Below are 26894 nucleotides of genomic sequence, written 5' to 3' on the forward strand. Positions count from 1 at the left end.
TTTACAGCGAAACACACGACGAGACGCATGTTGCAGCGACTTCCGACGCCGTATAACAACACTGACAGTATGATCAGAGTTTTACATGTTTACTGTTGAACACTAGAAATAAATATGGAGGTTCTTGAAGACGAGTTTAGCGGCTTGACTCCGCAGCAGTTGGCGGCTCCTGTCGACACGGTGGCGGTGAGTTTAAAAGAAATAAAGACTAACGTTCACAGCACGAGCGTAGGTAGCAGGCTAACGTGGTGCAGCTAACAGGATAGAAAACACAACAAACAGCTTTATATACAGTGTGGACAGAGGATATGTGAACATAAACTATAGCCAATGTGTCCGTTTGTTTATTGTTTGTTAATTTAGTCACATAATATTTAATATTTTTGTCAGAACAGTTTGTTTAACTCACTGTCTGAAGTAATAATTGCAGTTTCTGAGTAAAAAGTGTCTCAAATGAGTGATTCTGACTTAATGTGATGTGTTTATTGTTTTCTTTTGTTTCCTTTTTTTAACAGGAAAAATGGAAACTGTTGCCAGCCTTCCTGAAGGTAACACAGCACACCTGAATGTACCTGCTGTTTGAGAAAATGTGTTAAACATCAAAGGCTGCAAGTAGTGATGTGGAGATATGGATGTAAATCCTCTCTCACAGTGTTCATTGTGGTGTGTTCAACTGTGCTGTGATATTCATTTATGTCTACAAATAGAACATTTTCAAGAAAATAAACTGAGTAACTGTTTATAGGTAAAGGTCCGTTGTTTTTTTTAGTCCAGTGTATGAACTTGATGACAAATCAAGATATTTCATCACATTGATGCAACATAAATCTACTAAAATCTAATGTAGCCACCTGCTCATTTATTTAAAACTCAGCCCACAGTAGCCTCATGCACACAGAAATATTTAAGAGAATAATTATGTTCATTAGCAATTTATCTGCAGATATTTTTTGACTAATCATTGGTTATTTAGTAATGAAATGGAAGAAAACAGTGACGGATAAAAACTGAATTTAGGCTCTATTCTTCTGCATCATGCAGGACACAGAGGCGGCAGACTTGAAGGCTAACAGTCATTTATTAAAGACAGTTTCAACTGAAAATCGTATCTTCATCATAGAGACATCATAAGTTAAAAAACAAACAAACCAACAGGATGTACAGAGAATTTTATGGTATTTCTACACTCCTGGGACACTAATAACATGAGTAACATTGTGGTTGCTAAGCTTCTGCTGTTTATATGTACAGTATGAAGTATTATCTGTCCAGACCAATGAAATGAATGATTTCAATGTTTCCTGTAGCCCATCTTGACAGAGATGTTTTCACATCTTGTCTGTGTTTCTGTTGAGAATGTATGTAGGTATATTAAGCGTACATTCTCTATATGAGTACTTTCATATCTCCTTAATGTTACGTCTCTGTGTCATCACCAAATGAGAGGGGAAATTAAATTAAAGATTTGTCACAAACAGAAGAGACAAAGAAAAGCAGCAAATCGTCACATTTAAGCAACTGGAAGTAGTGAATGTTTAAGCAGTCAATCAATTATTAATGTTGACTACTTGAATCCATCATCTCAGCGCTGTAATGTTTCTGTTTTCCAGGTGAAAGGGCTGGTGAAGCAGCACATCGACTCGTTCAACTATTTCATAAATGTGGAGGTAAAACACGACCCCGACATGAATGTGTGTGTTACCGCTGTTTCAGCTGAATCCTGTGTGTAAATGTGAGCGTCTCGTTTTACAGATAAAGAAAATCATGAAAGCAAACGAGAAGATCACAAGTGACGCCGATCCGATGTGGTACCTCAAGTAAGTGACGAGATCTTTCATCGTCTGCTTCAGTCGACGATCAGATGAACATTCAGCAGCTTCTAGACTCAATGATTTACATGTTATTCTTTCAGGTACCTGAACATCTACGTTGGCATGCCTGATGTTGAAGAGAGTTTCAATGTAACACGACCAGTTTCTCCTCATGAGGTGAGCGAGTTTGTTCCATAATAATAAGGACGGTAGCAGGTTTTTAATGCTGAATATGAAACATTGTTGGATACATATGAGAGATCATGTAGTTTGACATCATTTTTGATTAGAGGAATTGGTACTGAAACAACCAGGAGATTGACAGAAAATTAACCAACAACAATTTTGATAATCGAGTCAGTAAAAACCTCAAACATTTGCTGCTTCCAGCTTTTCAAATGTGAGAATTTCCCTCCTCTGTTTTATAAAATTGAAAATTGAATATTTTGGGGCTTTGGACGGTTGATCAGACTAAAGAAGCCATTTTTTACAATATCTTTTGATATTTTTATGTAAGGCTGCAATCAACGATTGTTTTCATGATCAATGAATCTGTTGCTTATTTTCTCAATTAATCGATTAGTTGTTTGGACTATAAAATGTCAGAAAATTGGTGAAAAATGTCCATCAAATTTCCACAAAGCAAAGATGTAACCTAAGATGTCTTGTTTTGTCCCGACCGACAGTCCACAACCCAAAAATATTATGTTTACTGTCATAGAAGATTAAAGAAACTATTAGAAAAGAAAATATAAGAAAATATTCACGTTTAAGAAGCTGGACGAAGTGAGTTTTAACATTTTTTCTTGAAAAAATGTCTCAAAACAATGTATCGATTATCAAAACGGTTACCGATTAATCTTCTGTCGATTAACTAATAGATTAATCGTTGCAGCTCTGTTTTTATGGATTCACTCAAGTGTATCACTCAAAAGTAATACAATGATGAACTGATAACTAAATAATGATTTGTTGTAGATCCAACAGGGTTATTTAGGCAAAATATCTAAACCTGTGATGTCGCTGCCTTTTAAAGATCATGTGATTCTGGAGAGGAAATCTGCTGTCAAAGCTCTTCAGATCAAAATGTCAGAACGTTTTCTTTTGCTGTTGAGATACAGCTCATCGTTCCTGCTTGTGTTTCCACCAGTGTCGTCTCAGAGACATGACCTACTCGGCGCCCATCACAGTGGACATAGAGTACACGCGCGGCAGTCAGAGAATCATCCGCAATGCGCTGCCCATCGGAAGGTTTGTGTTACATCTCTGACCTTCACAGTCGCAATTCACAGTCCAGAAAACCTTTTCATAAATCTTAATCTGGCATCTTTCACTCATCTTTTCTATAAATTAATAAATTTACTGTAACTCTTCTCTGTGTTTGCAGTTCTTTCATAAGTCAAACTCTTCTTTCAGCAACAGAAGGCAACAACAAAACAAATTTGTTGACATATTCGACAGGAGTTCTTGTTATTAATGTTTAACTGTGTTTTCCTCAGGATGCCGATCATGTTGCGGAGCTCAAACTGTGTTCTCACAGGAAAGACGCCCATGGAGTTTTCGAAACTCAATGAATGTCCTCTGGATCCAGGTACTGCATCATAAAACAGTCATCTTAAAACCTGTTTCAACTTACGATTGACACAGAATGAAAGCAGCAACCATACACTGTGTGGTTTTTATTCACAGGGGGCTATTTCATCGTAAAAGGTCAGGAGAAAGTCATTCTGATCCAAGAACAGCTGTCCAAGAATCGAATCATTGTGGAGCAGGACAGGAAGGGGGCAGTCGGAGCCTCAGTGACCAGGTACTGTAACAACATCTCCGCTAACCACGAGCTCAGTGCAATGACATTTTTATTAAGTCCAAAACCTGCAGGAAAAACCTCAAAAACAAGCAATATCAGTCTCAGTCCTTGTCAAACAAGCTATTCGATTTTGGTCATCAAATCCAACCTTCTGCTTCAGATGCTTTTCTAATAATCTACATTCAAAAAGTTCATATTTCAAACATAAAGCAGACAGAGTAGCTTTTCAATAATCACAGAAAGTGTGTGTGTGAATTTCCTCCGAGATATGACGATGTCTGAGGTTAGTTTTACATATAATGTTTTGATTTTGTCTCATTAAGAGATACTGTGTAATAAATTAAAGGCACAACTTGCAGAAAAATACTGTAATTCCTCGAGTGTTTACAGTGTTTAGGTTTTTTGTAAAGGAGCGACTCCCTCTTAATACCTGAAATTGTCTCTTGTTGGAGTTATAAGAAAGACAACTAACAATATTACTTTTGTTTTAATTAGTTCCCCAATTTTCCCAATTTTTTTTGTGTGAAACTGCTCATCCTCCATGTCTGACCTCCTGTTTCTTCTTGTCTCTTATTCCAGCTCCACTCATGAGAAGAAAAGCAGAACTAACATGATTGTCAAACAGGGCCGATTCTACCTGAGACACAACACGCTGTCGGAGGACGCTCCCATCGCCATCATATTCAAGGTGAAAAGTGTTTGTGATGAGGATGAACACAGCTGAGAGACGCCGTGTCCAGTAGAGGGCGCTACAAGACAGCTAGCTGACGTTGGAGGAAGTTGTGTTTCTCAGAGGCTGAAGCAAAAGTTTCTGAAATAACTTTATTTATTTTATGCTTCACTCTGTTTTTTTTCACAGAACTGTTTGTATTAGATTATTTCACACAGCATTAATAACACATGAATTCACTTTAGTCAGTTGTAATTTCAATAATTCATCAGATTCATTTTCATGTCGCTCTTCTCTCTCAATGAAAATGTCAGCTGGCCAGCTGGCATCATTAACTTCTCTCCCCTCTGAGGACGAATCTCTACAAACACGTCAGTGTTTTCAAGCAGCATCATTATCCGCAGGACACAGTTTGCGTGCTCGCTCTGTTTGCCCTGCACTTGTATATCCCGGGTGACTTCTTCCCCAGCTCCAGTGTGGGACGAGTGGATCAGTTCCCACAGCCTCACATTTCCATAAGCAAATGACAGACAACCTTCTGACTCCCAGTTCACCTCTCGCTCCCTGTACACACACACACGTCTCCCCCTCACGCCTCTCAGCTCACCTTTTGTTCCAGTTACTAATTGCAAAATGTCCACAGTGTGTGTGTTTGGTCTCGTTCTGGTCACACAGATGGACTACTTAGCCTAAGTTGTTTTTAATTCTAGGACTGTTCACACTTTTCATCCTGTGAATCTTGCCGACTCCTCTCAGTTTACATCTCATGACTGACAAACTGTGTGTACGTCATTCCCACAGGGGATGGGTGTGGAGAGTGACCAGGAGATAGTGCAGATGATCGGTACAGAGGAGCACGTCATGGCCAGCTTCGCCCCCAGTCTGGAGGAGTGTCAGAAAGCCCAGATCTTCACACAGACTCAGGTACCTCAGTGGTCCACAGCATGAAATTAAAGGAGTATTCCACCAGTTTCACACATAAGTTAGTTTACTAATCATGATTACTACTTTCACGTCTGTGAAAACAGGTGTATGAAGTCTGCTCTGACTCCGGAGGACATTCAAATAATGTCGTCATAGTAACAAAACAAACAAGCCTTGACTGTCCATGAACAATGTACATCAAAGGATGATGATAAAACAAGTATGCACATAGAAATTAGAAGAGAGAAAAGAAAGAAAGAATAAAACACAAGTTTTAAAAAAGTGCATAATGGAAAAAATAAACAATAAGTAGTTTGAAAGTTGGGTTTTATTTGATATTTAGTTCACAGTTCAATTAAAAAAAAACACATTTAACAAATCTGAGGACTGTAAAGCTTTTCTCAGACCTTTTAACTGAACCTCTAAACTATAAATATAAATGTATTTTGACATTTTTGGAAACACGCTTATTTTCTTTCTTGATGAGAGTGAGATGAGAAGACTCTCGTGTCTGTACAGTGAATATGAAGCTAAAGCAAACAGCTTGTTAGTTCAGCTTAGCTTAAACACAAGTACCTCTACATCTCACTAGTTGGAGTCACTGTTGGTTGCCTGGCAACCTCACGGTGACTACAAGACTCAGAGGAAACTATAAAAGAAGGAAGAGTCATTATGTCACCGTGTAGCGCCTGAACGCACATTAGTGCCACACTTGAATGCAGTCAGCGGAGTTAGCGTAGTGGTGAACGGGCAGAAAGTTCCTTCATCTCTTCGCTCTCAGTGTCACAGGTTAACAGTCTGGGTGATGGAGGCACCGGTGTTTTGATGTGTTGTTATTCAGCTAATGTTTCATGTGTTTTTCAAGGTACATTTCATTAGATATGTATGTTAATTCAATAATTTATTGGCATGCAAGTTATGTTAGTGTTATGCTAGATTTATGCATATGTGATTGAGGTTAGTAACAGACTAACGCTAGCAAGTTAGCTAAACTATGATAACACTTTAACTAAATTAACTCTGAGCCTTTTAGGTAACATTATGTAATGAAAAATCTACAATTTTTGATCTGGCGACCAGGCGTTAGGTAGATGGGCTTCAGACAAATGGGATTACAGCCCAGGTGTTGATTGCTTCATTCATAATTACAGTCCATTGTTTTCTGATGATCAAGTTTGTTGTTTAAAGTTTTTCTAAATTTTCCGATAGCCATGAAATGTATGTGTTTGTTGTTGTATAGCTAAGGGTTAGTTAATAGCCCACTGATGCACAGTTAATAATCAGAGGAGGTTTGTAAACGTTTCATTTGAATACGTGATATTCCCATGATATTAGCTATTATTAGCCCTGTTAATCATCGTAATGCAGTCTCTGGATCGAAATAAAAGGAAGAGAGAAGGAATGAAGAATACAGAGTTTTTAAACATTTATTTATACTAAACATCAATAATTTCAAGGGACACTTCACTTGCAACTTTTTTTTTAATTTGCCATGGTGAGCGTTTTAATTTGACTCACCATGAGTCCTGTAAAGTATGTCTATAATCATCTTTGGATGCTATTTGGAGACCAACAGCAAATAAACGACTGCACACATTTGGAAAAATGAGTCAGTGTTCTCTGAAGTTTGTTCTTTCATTTGTTAGTCACTTCTTCATCAAAGGTCATATGACGTAGATACGTTGGGTTTTAGTGTGCCTCTCCCATAGGCTTCAATAGAACTGGCACCAAAGTCTGGCACAAAGCAGACCAAGAACGTTGGCATTATGACGTAGTGACCCTTTCTTCTTTTATAGTTTCCCTGCAAGACTCCAGGAAGTTACTGCATTTGGCCAAGAAATAGTCAGGATCATAACCAACCGTAAAACCACAACGTGTCATTTTTACGCTCCAGTTTTTGTACAGATTGAACAAACAAAATATTATGTGTTAATTAGTGTGTTTTAGAGGTGCTAGTAGGTGGATTATGTTCCCTTTAGACAGAGCCAGGCTAGCTGTTTCCTACTGTTTCCAGTCTTTGTGCTAAGCTAAGCTAAGTGGTGCTGGCTTCATATTGACCAGACAGACGTGAGAGTCGCATCATCTCCTCGTCTAACTTGACAAGACAGCGACTAAGAGTATTTTCCAAAATATTGCAATATAATCAAACTTATGGTCAAAGCAGTGACTGTTTCTTTCGTTTCCAAACTTCAGTAGCTCATTAGTTTTTAAATTACTTTGTTTTTTGTTAGTTTTTAATTAATTTGGACAACAGAAATGTGTAGAATGACATGATAAGATCTTATCATTACAATATGATTCAGCTGGAAGTCAATAAACGCTGATATTGAATTACGACCCCAACGTCTGCTCATCGTCTGGCCGTCACTGCTTCCGAAGAGCAGGATGCTGCTGATGACAGAAGGTATTTTCTTTGTCTGTCTGTGATCAGATGACTAAGGTTTTGTCTTACAGCCAGTTAAGTAATGCGTTTCATGGGTTATTCAGGAGGCCCACGTGTTTTCTTTGACATCTACAGATGAATGCAATCGCCCAATTTGTTTTTCATAAAGATTATGTTGTTAGACGAACCACTGATGCATTGATGAGGCCACATTTGCTTCCTAGCAACCGGCCGCTGCAGCTCTCATGTTCCTCTGTCTGCCAGCCTCCATGATGTCTTTTCATGGTATTCATTGGTCATTGTATTGTGCACAATGAGGCCTAAATCTATATAATTAAAGGCAGATGAGGCTTAAGAAACATTGTTATCTGATTATGATAAGTAATCTGCCTAAACTAAATTTGATTGTCATTTTTTTTCTCTTTTTTTTAAGCAGTGATATACTTGGACATCAGATTTTAAAAGACATTATTTAATCAATTTTTTAAATTTCTCTGCATAAGACAATTAATTGACTTTCTACACTGTTTCCCTGAAAGTATTTATTTATATATATTTATTTTTAAATATATTTTCTGCATTATGGAGGCCTGGGTGGGTGGTCTTGACCAAAAGTCTTCAGCCTCATTAACCTTTGACCTTTTCTATAGTCCTGTAGAGCGCTCCAAAGGAACACTGACTCAGGTGTGTGTGTGTGTGTGTGTGTGTGTGTGTGTGTGTGTGTGTGTGTGTGTGTGTGTGTGTGTGTGTGTGTGTGTGTGTATTATGTCCATTGTGATTCACTTGACCTCCCACAAGCTTGATACACACATTTGATGCGCTCTTTCTTTAGAAAATTCCACACACATGAATCATTTCGCAGTCAGCATGTTTACAAAATAGCTTTAAATGTTTAAGTGTAACAGTTGTTTTTTTATATTTCTAACTGAACTGTTGGCCAGCGCCAAGTTACAAACCTCAGTGCTTTCATAAAGTATCTGCATATTGTTTTCTTTTTTGTTGTTTGTTTGTTTCTTACTCTGATTCTGTCTTAATTTCACTGTTGTACATAGTGTCCTAATTGTATGCAAATACTTATTTTTTTTATCTATCTATATTATTGATAGTCTATTTTATTGTAGTTTTATATCATTTCTGTATTTTTCTAGTTTTTGTGTGTGTGTGCATCCAAGAACAACTGTATGACCGAAGTACATTTGATTTTTGTGCGGACTGTGATAATGTGACTTAATTATTTGGAGATCTTGTGGCGGGTGCAAGGAGGGTTATGTTTTTTTTTATATAAGCAATAATAACAATTGATCACAGAAAAAAAGTTTTATGGATTGATAGTTTGCATCGAATTCTTGATCAGATTCACTTGTCTACTCTTCGAACAGATATTTCCTCATCTAAACAATGATGTCTAATTTAAGACTGTTGGTTAAAGGAGCACTCCAGAAATTCTCAGACTTTAATAAGTTCCCTCCACAGCCGCTGAAGACTTGATGTAACTGTTTTCACAGTCTGAGTAATCATCCTTGTGATAAGTAATGTGGTATTTCTGTGTAAAATTGGTGTATTTCCCCTTTAAAGTTCTTTATGCAACACTGATGCATCAAGTTGTTTATACATATTATAAAAGAAGGTTAAAACATGTTTATATTCACCAAACTAAGGTATGAAAAAAAAGATCTGACCTCTGCTGTGTGTGCTGCTCTGTGTCTTAGGCTCTTAGGTATCTCGGGAATAAAGTGCGGAGACAGCGCATGTGGGGGGGACCCAAGAAGACCAAGATGGAGGAGGCCAGAGAACTGCTGGCGTCACTTATTCTCACACATGTGCCTGTATGTAAATAGACAGACAAGAGTGTTAGAATATACTCAATGTAACGACTCATTATAGTTTATAAAAAGTTATAATTTGTCTTCAGGTCAAAGAGTTCAACTTTAGGGCCAAGTGTATTTACCTGGCTGTCATGGTGCGGAGGGTGATCCTGGCTCAAGGGGACAACAAGGTGGACGACAGAGATTACTATGGCAACAAACGTCTTGAGTTGGCCGGACAGGTGAGCCTCTATCCTCCATGTGGTCTCATTTACTGCTCATACCCTGTTGAATCAGCCATTCAATCACTGTTTTAATGCTCAACATTATGTGAAAAAACACATCATGCTCATTAAGTTTAGTTAATTTGTTCACTGATCAACAGGAAGCTGTGAATGAGTTCAGATCTGCAAGTTAAAAGGCACCCGGTCAATCTGGCTGTTCATTCATTCATTTTCAACTGAAAAGTGTTTATTCTTTACTCATAGAGCCACTAGAAAACAAAACAAGCTTGATGCTTATTAATAATATGCGTATAGAAACGTACGGCGTACTCACATGTGCCTCAGTACGAATGGATCACAGAGTTGGACCAGAGGACAGCGGCTGCTCCAGCCCTGATCTCTCACCTGCATCTTTGTTCCTGCCTCCTTCTTTTAATAAGACTCTCATTATTTTCCCTCAGCTTTGTTTTTCCCTGTTTTGTTTTCTACCCACCTCCCTCCCTCCCCTTGTATTTCAGCCTGGCTTTGTCAGGAGAGAGATATGCAGTGGCACCAAAATCCCAAGGCTGTGGAAGCATGGGGATTTTTCAGCACTGTGACAATAGAATTGCTGCCTTGACTGGAGCGATTGAGCTAATCCGCAGGCCCGGCTCTGATAATGTAATTACTGCTGTCTTAAGGCCTTTAATTTCCCCCCCCAACCTGCTCTGTATAAGGAGCAGGAGATGGGAGGAGGGGGGGCACAGAGCCCTCTTTCAATAGGGGCTTACACACTAACAACGCCAGCAATCTCCTCACTCTCCAATTATGGTTCCCTGACATTCAACTAATTGGCCTGGCTGCGCAACGGAAGCTTAATTTCTTTATTAATTTCAAGCAGCGCTGCCTGTTTGTTTTGATGTATGCTAATGCAAAGGGTGTGGGGGGGGGGTGGGGGTGGGGGGTTGTGAGAGAGGTTGCCTCCTGTAGGCCTGATGGAGGAGGACAGGGACCTGGGAGGGGGGCCAGGTCAGGCTTATCAGTGAGCCGGCACACCTGGTTATTAAATTTTGACTGTAAACGCACCTCGGCGTCGATTAGAGACACCAACAGATGCCAGGAGATCTGAGAGCCAGACTGCGTGAAGAAACAATGACGACTCTATCTCTGAGACAACTGTTGTTCTCACTCAGTGGTTTGTTTGGAGACTTGACAAGTAAAAAAAAATATATATATCAACCCGTATGTTTTTACTGAGGAGAGTCTCCCTCTGTCCTTCCCAGCTTCTGTCTCTGCTGTTTGAAGATCTGTTTAAGAAGTTCAACTCTGAACTGAAGAAAATTGCAGACCAGATCATCCCCAAACAACGGGCAGCGCAGTTTGATGTGGTCAAGCACATGCGGCAGGATCAGATTACCAACGGCATGGTCAACGCCATATCAACGGTGAGTGGATGCAGAATAAAGATATATAATTAAATAAACAAAAATATAAAGGATACACCTCTCCACCAACATCAGCAAACATCTACTGACAGATATTTGATAGAGAAACTGAATCCTTACCTGCTCTGCTGGGAGAAACACTTTTTGGGGGTTATAAGTGATTAAATGTAAGGCTTTCATTGTATTTCAACAGTTGTATCTATACTTCAAGATCTAAATGCTGTTTAACTGAAAAAGTTATCAGCTGTTTTCATCCTTAAAGCTACTCAGCACCAGCCGCAAAGAGCAGAATGCCATCTTCAGCGTCCCACACAGCGCATGTTATTATTATTATTAAAAGAAAAATATAGTTCAAGCTTTGACTACTAAACATAACTTTTTTTCTATTTGGATGATGATTAACTTGCATTTACTTTTTTAAACTTTGGTAGTTACTATGAAGGGCAAGTAGGAAGTAAAGTAACTGGCTCGTTTGAATAGTAATCTGGATACTGTCCGTGTGGAGCAGGTTTAACAAACAAAACAGGAATCAACAAAGACATTATTATTATTTATATAAAACAGTATAACTACAAACTATAAAATGCCTGGATGCCTGTATTTCTACATTCATGTATAATGCTTATTTTCAACACACACTTGATGATGAAAATGATGATGAACTCAATTAAAACGGCACAGAGGTGAGAAGTCACACACATCAGAAAGTGTGTTAAACTTTAAAAAAAAACCATCATTGAAGCTGAGATCACTCTGAACCTCCACATGTCGGACAGATCGATGACTTTCTGACTATAGCGGCTCAGTTAGTGCAGGAGTTTGATTTTTAGCTCAGAAGTTTTGTTGTCAGTTGTAATTTCCTGTTTCCCCCTTTGCTTAGAAAGCACCAGCATACTTATTTTAAGCATAATTGTAATATATTAATGCTGAATCTTCATCACAGATGTTTTTATTTCTCTTGCTGTTTTCTGTCCAAAGGGCAACTGGTCTCTGAAGAGATTCAAGATGGACCGTCAGGGCGTCACCCAGGTTTTGTCTCGTCTCTCCTTCATATCGGCTCTCGGCATGATGACCAGGATCTCCTCCCAGTTCGAGAAGACCAGGAAGGTCAGCGGGCCGCGCTCCCTGCAGCCCTCACAGTGGGGCATGTTGTGCCCGTCTGACACCCCTGAAGGAGAGGTGAGTGAGCACCTGAGCAGGTATTCATGCGTGTATGTACTCGAGCGTATAGGAACAAAGTTATTCTGTTTGGTGTTATTTATGTTGTGATTCCTGTCCACAATGTTAGTGTGCAAGCAGCAGCATAGTATAGAAGTTAGGGCTGATAATTATTTTAACTATTGAAATAATCTTTTAGTGTATAACATTTCAGAAAATGGTTTAAAAAAAATAATAATTACAATTTCCCAAAGAATGCAAGGTGACATCTTGTTTGACATTTGTTTTATCTGACCAGCAGTCCAAAAGTTAAATATATTCAATGCACAGTGATATAGAACAGAGAAAAAGCAGTGAATCATCACATTTGAGAAGCTGGAACCTGCAAATATTTGATTTCTGCTTGATAAATTGGGCTACTAGAATTAATGATAGATTGTTGTTGATTAATTTTCAGACTATTGACTGATAAATGAGGCATTTTTAGCCCTCGTAGGTGTATAGTGTATACAGTATAAATATATTTATGAGGAAAAAGAATACAAGTGCTCTTTGAGGGAAAAGAAGAAAGAATATATCTTCATCCATGGGTGGGGTGTGGCAGAAAAAGCCAATCTCAGGCACTCAAGTGGATAGTTAAACATGAGAAGCCTTTAATAAATATGGATTCATACATTATAAAGATACACCAATGTACAGTACCAGTCCAAAGTTGGGACAGACTTTGTTATTCAAGTGAATGGGAAAATGTGTCCAAACTTTTGACTGTTACTGTATGTTGGAAGGAGAGAGAGAGAGGGAGAATGTAGCTGTGTTTGGAAAGGAAAATATACTGTACTGCTACTGAAATACCAGTTTGTTTTATAGTTTTTTAGCATTTATTAAAATCCATTAAACATTCACAGTTGAGAGGATGTAATGTTTTTGCACTAGTGATGCTTAAAGACAGACAGCTCCCATTAAGTATTGACATGTTGGCCTAAACAGAGCTGACATGAGTCCCGTGTTACGTACAGTTTAGCGCCCACACATCTGAAAAAGTTCTCTGTTTGATCGAAAACTTTCTCTTTTTATTGGGAGCTATCGATACAGTGTGTAGATATTTTGTGACACATATACAGTTTTCATACAGTAGCTCTTGATGTAGAGAATCACAGGACAGTCAGTTACAGATATCATGCGAAGGATGTTGAATATTGTTGAAGATTGTGTAAAAATCACACACAGTATTCTAGTGTTGTTGCGTGTTGTCTGGTGTAAATAAATACACAGAAACCTTTTAAATCTTTGCATTTGTCGTTCTGGTTTTTGTAGGCCTGCGGTCTGGTGAAGAACTTGGCTTTGATGACCCACATCACCACCGACATGGAGGACGGTCCGATCATAAAACTGGCCTTCAACCTTGGCGTAGAAGACGTCAACCTGCTGTGTGGAGAGGAGCTCTCCTACCCCAGCGTCTTCCTAGTCTTCCTCAACGGTAAAACTCCTGCGCAGCATAAATAAATAAATAAACACAGAAAGAATTAACGCTGGATGCTTTTGCTTTAGATCATTTAAAAAGAAAGTCTAATCCTCCCTGTTTTGAATGCATTGCTTGTGAACATGAAGGGAAAATATTCTGTGTAGTTTACAGAAGGTAATTTTGTATTTTGCAGGGAAGCTGATAAGTCATTAATTTCATGGCAGCAGTAGGTATTATTCTTGAGTCAGAACTTGGCCCCTTAATTACTGTATATGTTTGTCTCACCACTGATAACTGTCAAATTATATTAGCTGCCATACCATTTAATTAGTTGGTAGCAGCAGGTGTCAAAGCCCTTCAGAGTGTGTTCACTGCAAATGTGCCCTCACACAGAGGCGGAGCACAGAGTCTCTTCTGTTCTCCAGTCGCTCGTCTGTCAGACTTGATATGAACGCAAACCCCTGCAGCCAGTTTGAGCTGTTTTCACCAGTCGTGGAGGTTCAGAGTGCTCTACTGTAAATGCATGCTGTGTACCAAAACTGGCTGTTTCTCTTCTTTTTTCCAGTTTAAGGTTTGTGCACACACATAGTATCTATAATTATCTGCTGTGAGTCCTTTTTCAAGCAAATATGCCAAACATTTCCTCATCCCAGCTTCTCAAAAGTCAAGATTTGCTGCTTTCCTTTGTCTTATATGATAGTGAGCAGAATATCTTCTGACTGTTTGTCAGACAAAAAGTCATTTGAAGACTTTCCCTTCAGCTCCGGGAAATTATAGACAACATGAACAGTCTAGAAAATAATAGGAAGATTAATCAATTATGAAAATAATCATTAGTTGCAGCCCCGCTGTAGACACAATGTGGGAATCGCAAAGTGGAATCAAATATATCAGTCATCACTTTCAAAGATGGCTGGCTATAGATCATGACAACAATAAACTTTTACAAGTAAGTTATTGGAAATCAATAAGGAAATTGTTGAGACACTTTTTGACTCTGTAGTTTAGTTCTTTCTTTCACAGGTGATGTTATGTAAATTATGTAAATATGTGCACTGTCTCTATCTTTATCTCTTTCCATCATATCCACAGGTAACATTCTAGGTGTAATTCGAGATCATCATAAGCTGGTCAACACCTTCAGGTTGATGCGCAGGGCAGGTTTCATCAATGAGTTTGTGTCGATCTCCACCAACCTGACCGACCGCTGCGTCTACATCTCATCTGATGGAGGACGTCTCTGCAGGTGGGAAAATTGGAAAACCTCTGAGCTCGTATCCAAATCTTTACAAAAGCAGTAAAAGTACTTGTTTCTGGTATGCTAAAATTGATCATTAGTTGGGTATCTTGTACATTGTTAAAAAAAGGAATTTTTTCCTCTAGTTTATTGCCACATGTGTTGGAATTTAATAATAAAGAAAAGGATGAAAAGTGACTCATTGTTAGATTGACATTATTCTGCTTTGGTCTTTTTTTTCCCTTCATTAGACCGTACATCATAGTGAAGAAGGGGCAGCCGATGGTGAAAAACAAACACATTGAAGATCTGTCTCAGGGCTACAGGTGAGGCTGGAAGTCAATAAAGAGAGCATATAGTTTGTCTGAAAATTATTATTTGTGTTTGAAGAACAGATTTTGGTTTGATAGAGCTCCTTGTCTTGATTTGTATCATTTCTAAAACTCAATTTTCTTGACTCCAGGACCTTTGAAGATTTCCTGCATGAGGGCCTGGTGGAGTATCTGGATGTCAATGAGGAGAATGATTGTCAGATCGCCCTTTATGAGCACATGATTAACAAGTGAGTGGCACTAGATTTAGCTGACACATTAAAAATGGGAAAACCTCCTCCTGGTGTGTTTGTGTCATCCCACATGTTTTTTTTTACTTCCGTAGAGACACGACACACTTGGAGATTGAGCCCTTCACGCTGCTCGGGGTGTGTGCCGGTCTCATTCCCTACCCCCACCACAACCAGTCACCCAGGAACACATACCAGTGCGCTATGGGCAAGCAGGCCATGGGTAAGACTGAGCTGAGCAGGTAGCTTCAGTCAGCAGTCAGGTCATTAAACTGTGAAGATCTCAAATCTCTTCTCAAACATCCTCCACACAGCTGCAGTATTTACTCCTGTGCATGCATACACACAAACACTGACACTTACAGTAATTTAATCTCACATGAACACTATTCTTAAGCCCCCTAAAGCTGCCGGTTCAGAGTTTAGAGTTTTATTTGTACAAGTTAAAATTATACAAAAGGACATTAGAATAACAAAAAGTAAAGCGAGCAGCGAGAGACAAGAAGCCTGCTGGTTTGTGTCCCCGAAACTCTGCTCCTGCTCTACTTGTCAGAATACATTTGTATGTGTGATTGAGTGTTTTTTCTTATGTGTGTGTGTGTGTGTGTGTGTGTGTGTGTCAGTGTGTGTATGCGCATGGACATCAAACATGGGGCGCTTGCGTAGGTTCTCTATTGTGCTGTGTGTGTGCGGAGGCCCTTTCCCTGCCAGTCACCCAGAGTGTCATTAGCAATTCATTGTGTCTGCTCTGGCTGTGCTCAGGGGGTCAGTGTGCTCAGCTGCGAAAGACCACAGAGTGTGCACCCGCAGCTCCTTGGTAACCAAAACTTCCCCAAACGGCCCTGCTAACATTCGTAAGAGCCACTGTCACCCCCACCCCACCGCTTTACCTCCGTCCATCCCTTCCTCCCCTCCCCCCTCATCTTTACAAAAACACAGACTGGAACTATATTTGGCCCAATATCCTCTGCCTTGTCTGTTTTGTGTGGACGGCCCTATACATGTGCAAATCTAGTTGTGTGGCCCGGGTCTATTATCACAGACTCTGTGCTTGTAGCCTGATTGTGAAGTAATAGCATCTGACAAATGTCAAGACTTCCAGGGAGGCCAGGCATTATGCCATAACTCACCTCGTTCCTCCACTCTGCTGCTCTGAGATGGCGCTAAGCAGGACCAGCCATGACCCGCCCAACAGGAGGATTAAACACCTGTAGTCCTCTTATAGTAATAATAATGATAATAAAACTGATATAGGTATAAAATAAGCACTAAACAATGTTGAACAACAGGTATACAGATATAAGTTTTCTCTCCATGTTTCCTGTCTCCAGGTACTATTGGTTACAACCAGAGGAACCGTATCGACACTCTGATGTACTTGCTGGCGTATCCTCAGAGGCCCATGGTCAAAACAAAAACAATCGAGCTGATTGACTTTGAGAAACTGCCTGCCGGTCAGAACGCCACCGTGGCCGTGATGAGCTACAGCGGCTACGACATTGAAGACGCTCTGGTCCTCAACAAAGCCTCGCTTGACAGAGGTGAAAGCCGTTTGTCTGGTTTCTATGAAAAGATACTGTTTTCATATCAACAACCGGTTTAGGTAGGAGACTCTTAGAAAGTCTAATTTCCATGTTTCCCTCCAGGATTTGGCCGCTGCCTTGTCTATAAAAACGCCAAGTGTACGCTGCGGCGTTACACCAACCAGACCTTTGACAAGGTGATGGGACCCATGCTGGATGCTGCCACTCAAAAGCCCATCTGGAGGCACAGCATCCTGGACGCTGATGGCATCTGCTCCCCCGGTGAGTACCAGCAGGACCGGAAGAGCCCCAGCATGCTTTGCTGCTCATCACCAGACTCTACTGATCTAATAATACATCTAATAGACATTAATAACGTATATCTTATTATCTCCGCCAGATGTAAGCCTGGAGGAGATCATTTGTTTGGTCGTGTGTGTATCTGTCCACAGCTAATCTCACATACTGCTGCCTAATATTTTTTGTGCACATTTATGACTGTATGCTCAAGGACATGTAGTGGTTTTGGGGATTCACAATTGTTGAAAATCTTATTTTATACCTTTTTATACCACCATTCACTACTGACTCCTCATTCCTCTGAACCAGCTGGTAGGGGCGACAAGTGATCGGCAACTGCAGCAAAAGTCATTTCCAGCAATCCACTAGATTAAAAACAAATGACCCAATATGTTATCATCCACTAAAGTTAGGCACAATATGAGATGAATAAATCTCCATTTTTGTTAGCTTTGCTGCCATCTTGACTGTAACAGAGTCATGAGGGACAATTGAGTGAGATTCAACTCTTCGTTGTTTGGGAGAGGAGTAGTTTTATTTTGTGTGGTGTGTTACAGCAATAAATTCTAAATAAATAACGGTGTTTAAATTGAGAAGTTTGGACTTATCATCCTGTTTATTGTTTCCTCATTAAGTTTATACAGTTAGGCGAACTCAGGAGGACTCTCGGTTACAATACTATTACACTATTCTATGCATCTTAAAGAAAACTGAGACTATATGTGCACCCAGACACACCTTACGGAGATCTGAACTCAACTGAGTGCACTCTTCTAGTTAGTATACTTTTGTTTTGGGGATGATTTGATGTTCAGTGTTTATTATCAGCTGAGAAAAGAAAAGTGGTTTGATTTGAGGCAGAGCAGACGGATTTCTGCAAAACTTGTAATTGTTGTTTTCCAGGTAGTTTGAAGAAGTCTCCATTGATGAGGGTTTTAAACAGTATCCAGATTCTTTCTTATTATCACAACTTCATTTTATGTTGGTTAAGACAAGAACGCTACCATAGGTGCAGTGAATTATGGTAATTTTGATTAGTTATCATGCTTTACATTATATGCTTGCCGACTTTAAATTTGATTGTTTGAAAGTTTTGTCAGCAGGCAAAACAGCCCTGACAGGTAGGGTGGATAAATTGTCTTTCAGAAGGTCGGACAACATGTTTTCCACTGTACATATTTTTTTTTTACAGTGGCTGCTTTCACAGGAAGAAGCTGGTCTTCATAGTGAGAATAAAGTGGACATTTGTTGGTACAAGAGATCAATAAAGAGGCTTTACAGAGAATTCTCTGTGAAATCACACCATTTAGCACACAAGTAGCCAAACCTCCCGATGTGTGTTTGAAACCAGCTATGAGAGTTTATGGCTGTGAAACATGGAGCAGAGAGAGTCTGTTTATCAGTGCATTTCAGACTGTGACTCTTAAATGTTTTTAAAAAGTTGCAGAAAAGTCTTTTCACGTCTTTCAGAGTGTCTGAAAATCTAAACGAGCACATAATAAATGAGGACAAGCCATCTTAACATTGCGTGATGTTTCTCGTGTGCTACAGGTGAGAGAGTGGAGAACAAGCAGGTGTTGGTGAACAAATCCATGCCAACTGTCACCCAGACACCACTGGAGGGCAGTACCCAGCCAGGCCAGCCCCAGTACAGAGACGTGCCCATCAGGTGAGCGCACATCAGCTCCCACCACCACACCCACCCACCCCAACGCGTTCACTCTTGGCTTTTACTGATGTCACCTCAATGTGGTCTCACCTGCTCAGCTTTTGTTTTTTAGAAAATGGATGGAGAGACTGAAAGCACAGCACAAAACTTGAGCCCTTGTAAAGTTTCTTAGAGTTAATCCTGCTGTAAAGAAAATTAAGGAGTGTGTTCTCTCGTTCTCTTTCTGCAGCTATAAAGGCTCCACAGACTCATACATCGAGAAGGTCATGATCTCATCCAACGCCGAAGATGCTTTCCTCATCAAGATCCTTCTGAGGCAGACCAGGAGGCCAGAGATAGGAGACAAATTCAGCAGTCGGCACGGACAGAAAGGTGCCATCCTCAGCTCCGTCACACCATCATCTTCAGCTCAATATGAGCTCAAACCTGCATTATAACAACACAAAGGATTTCATTAATATTCACCTCTCTGAGGCCAGATTTGGACCTGTTGTGAAAGATTGTACGTGACCGAACAAGAAAAAAACTTGTGCCTGAGCGTTTGTTGAGTCAAGTCCCGGTCGTTGTTGCTCTGTCACTGCCCTCCTGTCCTCATCTTTCAAGAGCTCTTTTCAATTAATTGGCTCTTTGTCCTGTGCCAGACTATGCAAATTTATTACACCCCAGCAGTATTCTGCTGCTACTGGGGGAAAAAGTGTTTACAACCTCCATTGTTTTGCAGCACCTCCCCTATAGAGGGCTTGTATGATGTTTTAATCAAAAAGCTAACTGGCGCCATGCATAATTTACTCTCTTCATTAACGCGGTGGCCACGGGGCGGTCAGCTCTAGATGGGACAATGTCTTCTGTCTCAGATAGTGACGAAGAGAGAGAGGGGTCGCCGGGGGGTTAGCTGGAGGAGATTTGGATGGAAAGGCCCAGATGTGCAGCTGAGGTACAGCCTGTTTTTAGCCAGACTCACGTTGAGGCATTCACAGCTACTTTAGAGAGTTAAGCAAAGCTTGTGAAGCTTTGTTTTTTTTTGTTTCCGGGGGGTTTGTATGTTAAAATAACCACTTTTTCTTTTATTTTCAAATGGAAACCTAAACTGACAGATTTGAATCCTGAACCAAGGTTTTATTTAATTAGAAGTGAATCTGGCCGCAGCAATAGATCTCCCAGCTACTCATGACCAGTCTCATAAGTCCTGGTCAGCAGAGCAGAATAAGTTAATTATTTACCGGTCACACACACACACACACACACACACACACACACACACACACACAGCTGTAGAGGCTGTGCAGGGGTGCAGGTGGGGGAGGATGTGGAGGGGTTGTCAGTAGTGGGGGCCCATTGTGCAAGCCGCCAGCGTGGAGCTGTATGAGCCGTGATGGAGGGCTGTGGACCCTTGCTGTTGTCTTGCCTTTCTCTGCTGATTTCATGCCTCTTTTATCATTCACTTTCACACAAAACAAACAACACCGAGGATGTCTGCTATGGGAACTAGTGTCTCTCACTCTGAATCTCTCTGTTCACCTTCTCCACCATTTTCCACTTTCTTTCCTCCTCTGCTCATTCCTCTTTCACCCTACATTTACCCTGATATCCAAACTTTTTTTTTTACTGCCTTTTCTTTCTTTTCATTTTCCCTTTTTCCCTTCTCTTCTGGCCCTGCTGTACTCGCCTTTTCGCTCTTTTATTCACCTTCTCTCCTTCCTGCTGTTGGATGACTTTCCAGTAAATCGCTGCACTTGTTCCCAGTCAACATCCTGTTACAACATCCTGCAAGGCATCAACAGTCTGCGCTGTGGCCGGCTAATAGCAAATTTTTCCCACGTGCACGGATTCAATTTCTCCTCTCCAGTTGATCCCCTCCACTTCCTCTGAGTTGAACTGAAAGTCATGGATGTGTAATCCCAGTCTCCCTGTCAAGCTAAGCACCTTTCTCCACTTCCTGCTCTCCTTCTCTTCTCTCCTCTTTCTCTTTTTTTCATTTGCAAATGGGCCTACAATCTGTTTACCCTGGCCAGGGAAGAGTGCTTCGGCCCCTCAGCAAACATTTGCACTCACACTTAAACTCCTGGCTACCAGGGCGCTCGTCCCCCCATGTCATGTGAATCAAAAGAGGACCCTGTCTGTCCACATGAGTATGGAAATGTCATGCTCCGCCAGAGGTCCACACCAAGCTTCCCAGCAGCAATTCGACAACAAAACAGCTTGAAGAATGATGAATTGTGTCTTCATCATTTTAAGTGATGTTTTACTACAAATTTTGTTGGTCAGAAATGCATCTTTGCGTCTTTAGGCTAACTGACAAAGCTGGCTTTGATAGAGCTGCAACTAAAAATATTTTCTGTTCAAGTTAATCTGTCAAATTGCTTTTTATTAATCGTTGAGTCTGTAAAAGGCCCCCAAAAATTGCAAGACATACCCATCACAAGTTCTGAGAGTCTAAAGTAATGTCTCCAAATGTCATGTTTTGTCCAACCAGCAGCCCAAAACCCAAAAATATTTCATTCACGCTTACATGAAACAGGGAGCAGCATCAAATCCTCACATGTGAAAAGCTGGAACCATCAATTTCTGGCACCTTTACTTGATTAATGATGATAAAAATGATTAATTGATTATCTAAAGTCTTAAACTGTCAACTAATTGATTAATTGACTTATTCTTTTAGCATTACTTGAAGGTAAATCTACATGCTCGTCACTTTTGTGATGTAATTTCTGTTAAAGCACAGTCAACCTGCTGTAATCGTTTCATTGCTTTTCTTTGCCAGATGTGTTCATTGACCTCAATGTGTGTTTTTGTATTTGTTTGTGTATGTGTGTCAGGTGTTTGTGGCCTCATCGTCCCACAGGAAGACATGCCGTTCTGTGACACAGGTATCTGTCCAGATATCATCATGAACCCTCACGGATATCCCTCCAGAATGACGGTACGGCTCTTCACAAGTGCAGAAAGTCTTGATTAATCTGCAAAGTCTTTTTTTCTTTATTAGTAGTTTTTCTATTCTATACTAGATTCTATAAAATGTCAGAAAAGTACAATACTGATCAGATGTTTCAGTTTTCAGATGTCTTGACTAGAAACTAAATACTAAACATAAAGGACAAAGAAAAGCAATAAATCATCAGTTTTGAGAAAACGGACTCAGTGAGTGTTGAAAAGTGACCCAAAATGATCCATCAGTTGTCAAAACTGTTGCTACTTAATTCAACTAAACATTTCAGCTCCAATAATTTGGTAAAGATTCAGAAGGGGAAGATGAATTAATGTTTGTTGTAGTAAAAAAAAGTGGTAATTTGACACCTAATCCACAACCTGTAGACGATTGTTTTTTGGGATTTTTTTTCTGCGAGTTCAGTCTGAATCACCTCAGTCGCTGTGTTGACCTTCGCTCTTCATAAGTTTGTGTCGGCTCTTCTGAGACAAAACCCTCATTATCCCAGCTGCTCTCCTCTCTGGGTTATCGTTGGCTTCCAGAGCACACGTCCATTGACGCCGCTAAGCAGCAATCTTACTGTTCACAAACAGATATTTGTTGCTGCGGAGACGGCTGCCAGCGAAGCCGCCGCCTGTAGCAGAGTGTGGAAGTTTTATCAAACATGCACAGTACATCTGAAGAGTAGGATGGTGCTGAATGTGAATGACTTGGCTGTGTTTCTGCCTGCGTTTTGTCCCTTTACACTGTAAAAACCTGAATGATCTTTACTGCCGGAGTTGTCAGTGCCAGCATGTTTGCTGCCGTTGTCATGGGGAAGACTCAGAAATGTTTGGCTCGGGAGGATGCTTCTGTGGCCAAAGAGTGAAATGAGAGTAGGTGTTTCCTTTTATGTGATGGGGTCAGGGGTCCTCTGGGTGTGACCTCAGTGGAATTGTTGAAATCAGTCATCCTTAGACTGCTGCTCCCACCCCGAGGGGTACATGTGTAATCTAAACGCATCCACAATATCAACATTTGGTCCCAGGAGAGAATATAAATCACAAAAGATTTATGTTATGAACAGAGCTGTTGTTTTATTTCTGGATTTCAAACGGTGTCTCTGATTCTGTCAGGTGGGAAAGTTGATCGAACTACTGGCCGGGAAGGCAGGTGTCCTGGACGGCCGGTTTCACTACGGCACGGCCTTCGGAGGCAGCAAGGTGAAGGATGTGTGTGAGGATCTTATCCGTTATGGATACAACTACCAGGGCAAGGACTACGTCACCTCAGGAATCACCGGGTAATAAAAAGATCCAGTTTTATCGTAGTAAACACAATACTTGTCATTTTACTGCTCAGTGTTTTCCAAAAACCATGTTATGAGGTCGTTTTCCAGTGGCTGCCTTTCATTTTTATTCTCTTCAGTACACTGTAAAACGCAGCCTGTGTAGACATGAATATTGCTTTGAGATATGTAATCATTAACTGAAATGGTTTTTTGTCAGTGATGTTGGGATTTCTTGTTTATTCAGAGAACAGCGACTATTTTATTAATTCTTCCACGTTAGTGGGTTCAAGAGCAATGACGATAACCTCTTTTTAGGGTCATATATAGGACGTCGGATGATTCTCAGAGCCGCTCCTCTTTTCAAAGCATCACCACAAGACAATAACACACCTCTGATTAATAGGTGAAACCTTCAGTCTGTAAAATATCCAAAGTCATGATAAAAACCAGTTACCAGAGGACAAAGTGATTCAAATCATTGGACCAAAAACCCATAAATGTTCAATATACAATCAGATGAAATGGAGAAGCAGCCATCCCTCATGTTTGAAAAGTTTTAACCAGAAAACGTTTTGTATTCTTACTTGATACATGACTGATTTTTATATGTTACCAACGAACATACTCCGTGTTGTAGCGTTGAGAAATGTTTATTAGTTTGATATCCATGTTTGACGGCTGTATTTTCCTCAGAGAACCTCTGGAGGCTTATATCTACTTCGGACCGGTGTATTATCAGAAACTGAAGCATATGGTCCTGGACAAGATGCACGCCAGAGCCCGAGGCCCCAGAGCTGTTCTCACCAGGTAAAATAACTGATAGTGTTCTCTAATATAACTCAGTTGATACTATTATACCCCTGTTTGTGAAGAGTGGTTATTCTTTGAGTTTGCGCCTCACATGAAAGATTTTTACATCCCTGAATTTTCATTGATGATTATGCTGGACTTCTTGAATGTTTTCGTCACAAATAAAAATGAATACAATCCAAACTTCCAAACATGCAGCAGGTTAAGTAAAACTGTTTGTGTTTCCTGTATTCGTCCGTTAGGCAGCCGACTGAGGGTCGTTCCAGGGATGGAGGCCTGCGTCTGGGCGAGATGGAGCGAGACTGTCTGATCGGCTACGGAGCGAGCATGTTACTGCTGGAGCGCCTCATGATCTCCAGTGATGCCTTTGAGGTGGACGTGTGCGGACAGTGTGGCCTGCTGGGATATTCTGGGTGGTAAGTTCTGTCTACAGCTGCAGATGTTTCTATCGGTGATCAGTTTCTCCTGGAAACCAGTGGATGACATTATTTAGTTGCAGGTGCTCATGTGCTCTTAAGATTTGAAGAGACACTGTGCGACACACCTGGAACAAAGGACATCAGAGCTTTTGTCGGTCACTGTTTGTCACTCATGGTAACTCACATGATGCAGTGTGCATTAAGGTGTACTGAAAGAACCTTAGTGTAGGATATTTTATGTTAGCAATACTGGAAATTCACATTTATTAGAGGGTAGGTCTTTAAAAGTGTTAGATGGGATCTTTAAAAAGATAGAAGTGTCTTTATAGTCTTTATAGTGATTTCTACATCAGATCATTTAAACTGGACCCCTCTCTGTCTACTGTGTCTGCACTTTTGGGCTGAAACTCTGATCCTTGTTCAAGACAAAATAAAGCTGGAAAATAAATTAAGAACGTAACATTTCAATAGTTGTAGACATCTAATTTTGCATTTTCAGATCTTCCAGTAAAGGCTTTTTTAAGAGCTGCCCCCTAAAAAATAAAAAAGTCATATGCTTGTGCCTTTATATTCTGTCTTTCACTGACTGAAATAAAAAAAATATGTCTTATTTTTATCAAGGTAAATGTAGGAGTTAGAACAGGACTTCTTGAATAACATCTGATACGCTGGTTTTATAAATAGTCAAGTCAATTTTATTTATATAGCCCAATACCATAAATCTTCAAATTTGCCTCAGGGGGCTTTATAATATGTACAGCAATACAACATCCTCTATACTTAGACCCTTGTTTCAAATAGGAAAAAACTCCCTTAAAAAACCCTTTAAAATCTCAGGAAGAGCAACAGAGGAGGGATCCCTCTCTCAGGACAGACAGACATGCAATAAATGTTGTGTGTGCAGAATAGACAAAGAAAAACAAATTACAGGGAAGAATCTGATCAGGAGAATGTTGAGCAACTTCTAGGTGCAGGCAAAAAAACAGGACATGTCCGATATGATCACAGCTGGTTGGATCAGTCTGGATGGTCAGACTGAATCTGTAAGCACACAGCACCGGATCATTTTTGCTAATCATCAGCTCTGTACAAGTCCTCAGAGCTGACGGAAATACAGTTGTGCTCTTCCAGTGTGCATCCAGTCTGATTTTCATTCCCTTCTCTTTTAGGTGCCACTACTGTAAGTCATCCTGCCACGTTTCCTCCCTGCGTATCCCGTACGCCTGCAAACTGCTGTTCCAGGAGCTGCAGTCCATGAACATCATCCCCCGACTCAAACTGTCACGCTACAACGAGTGACCCGGACAGAAACAGAAACACGGTGTGTGTGAGTGAAAGGTTTAGAGTCAGAGATATAATTTACAAAGTCTGATTTCATTTGTTAAAGATGTTTCAGCTGTGAATGAGCAGAAAGAAACAGGCTGAACTTGAAAAAAGGGTTGTTTCGATCTAATTACTTTTGTTGCTGTTCACGAACCAAAACAATGTGAAGTTTAGGACATGATTTTTCTGTTTCATGTTGATAATTTCTCCCTGTTATGTTCTTTGTATGTGTACATAATAAACACAAAAAGATTATTTCACAATCTGCAGTGTGTCATACAATTTGATTACTTATGCATTTCCTGTTTAATCACAAACATTAAAATGTTTACTTGGTGAGTTAGAATGTCCTCAACTCTAAATACAGAATTTCACCAAGGAATGAAGAACAACACATGAAGAAAAGATGGCAGTAGATCATCAATATTTTGCAGTTTTTCTTGTTTCTTAAAAGACAAACCATGATTTTTGCATGTTTTGATTCAATAAATCATGTTCTCTACTCTCCATGTTTCTGCTTCGAAGCAGATGCCAGCCACTAGTCTCCACACATTTCAGTAAGAAATGAAAATCAACTTGAAGAGATATGAAACTTACTTGTATGTTGTTTTATTTTTGTCAAAGTTACCTTACTGTTAGAGCATCCAGCAGCATGCTACAATAACAGCAACATCCCTGATTCAGTTCTGGCCAGGGACCTTTATTGCTCATCTTATCCTATTCTTTCTCTCTCTCTGACGTTCTCCTTTTGCTGTCTGCTTTTCTACATACATTACCCAGTAGATGATTTGTTAATTTTTAACAGGGGGGATGGCCCAACCCAATTAGGGTTACCCTAACCTTCCCAGTAAGTCTGCAGGATTATCATATAGGCCTATCTTAATTCTTGATATTATAATTATGATTATAATTTCCATTTAATAGAACTTCTATCAGGCTAAATACATATTTTTTGTAAGCCTATTCTTTTACTGGATGTGGACATTAAGCATTTTAATATTGTTTATTTTTTAAAACACACGGTAGTTTTGACAATATAAACTTTTATGTAACCATAGCAACTGAGTGCAATGCGGTCAGCAGAGGTTAATTTCCTCAGTCACATTACCCGCTCCACTCCCAGGTTACACCAAACATCTATAGTAAAAACTATATCTGTAAAAAATATTTTGTTACGCAGGTGA

General features: G+C 40.0%; 1 protein-coding gene across 1 annotated transcript; it reads left to right on the forward strand.

Moving 5' to 3' along the window:
• Positions 1–25973, forward strand: polr3b (polymerase (RNA) III (DNA directed) polypeptide B). Its single transcript, XM_044357796.1, has 28 exons — positions 1–186; positions 516–548; positions 1611–1667; positions 1753–1817; positions 1913–1988; positions 2962–3062; positions 3311–3402; positions 3501–3618; positions 4198–4306; positions 5090–5212; positions 9305–9421; positions 9508–9642; positions 10887–11048; positions 12027–12227; positions 13521–13683; positions 14761–14914; positions 15157–15231; positions 15369–15467; positions 15563–15690; positions 16799–17008; positions 17114–17272; positions 18842–18959; positions 19189–19331; positions 21779–21882; positions 23004–23170; positions 23852–23965; positions 24211–24384; positions 25557–25973. The coding sequence occupies exons 1-28, from the start codon at positions 115–117 to the stop codon at positions 25684–25686; spliced, it is 3399 nt and encodes a 1132-aa protein (XP_044213731.1). The 5' UTR covers positions 1–114; the 3' UTR covers positions 25687–25973.
• Positions 25974–26894: the final 921 nt, after the last annotated feature.

The sequence above is a fragment of the Thunnus albacares genome, chromosome 7, assembly GCF_914725855.1.
Source record: "Thunnus albacares chromosome 7, fThuAlb1.1, whole genome shotgun sequence".
Lineage (NCBI taxonomy): Eukaryota > Metazoa > Chordata > Actinopteri > Scombriformes > Scombridae > Thunnus > Thunnus albacares.

What these genes read in the sequence shown, in the direction of transcription:
- polr3b (XM_044357796.1), top strand. Translation starts at nt 115, where the DNA reads ATGGAGGTTCTTGAAGACGAGTTTAGCGGCTTGACTCCGCAGCAGTTG. An exon ending in ACTATTTCATAAATGTGGAG is followed by an intron (nt 1,668 to 1,752) that starts GTAAAACACGAC and finishes CTCGTTTTACAG; the next exon opens with ATAAAGAAAATCATGAAAGC. An exon ending in TGGTCAACGCCATATCAACG is followed by an intron (nt 11,049 to 12,026) that starts GTGAGTGGATGC and finishes TTCTGTCCAAAG; the next exon opens with GGCAACTGGTCTCTGAAGAG.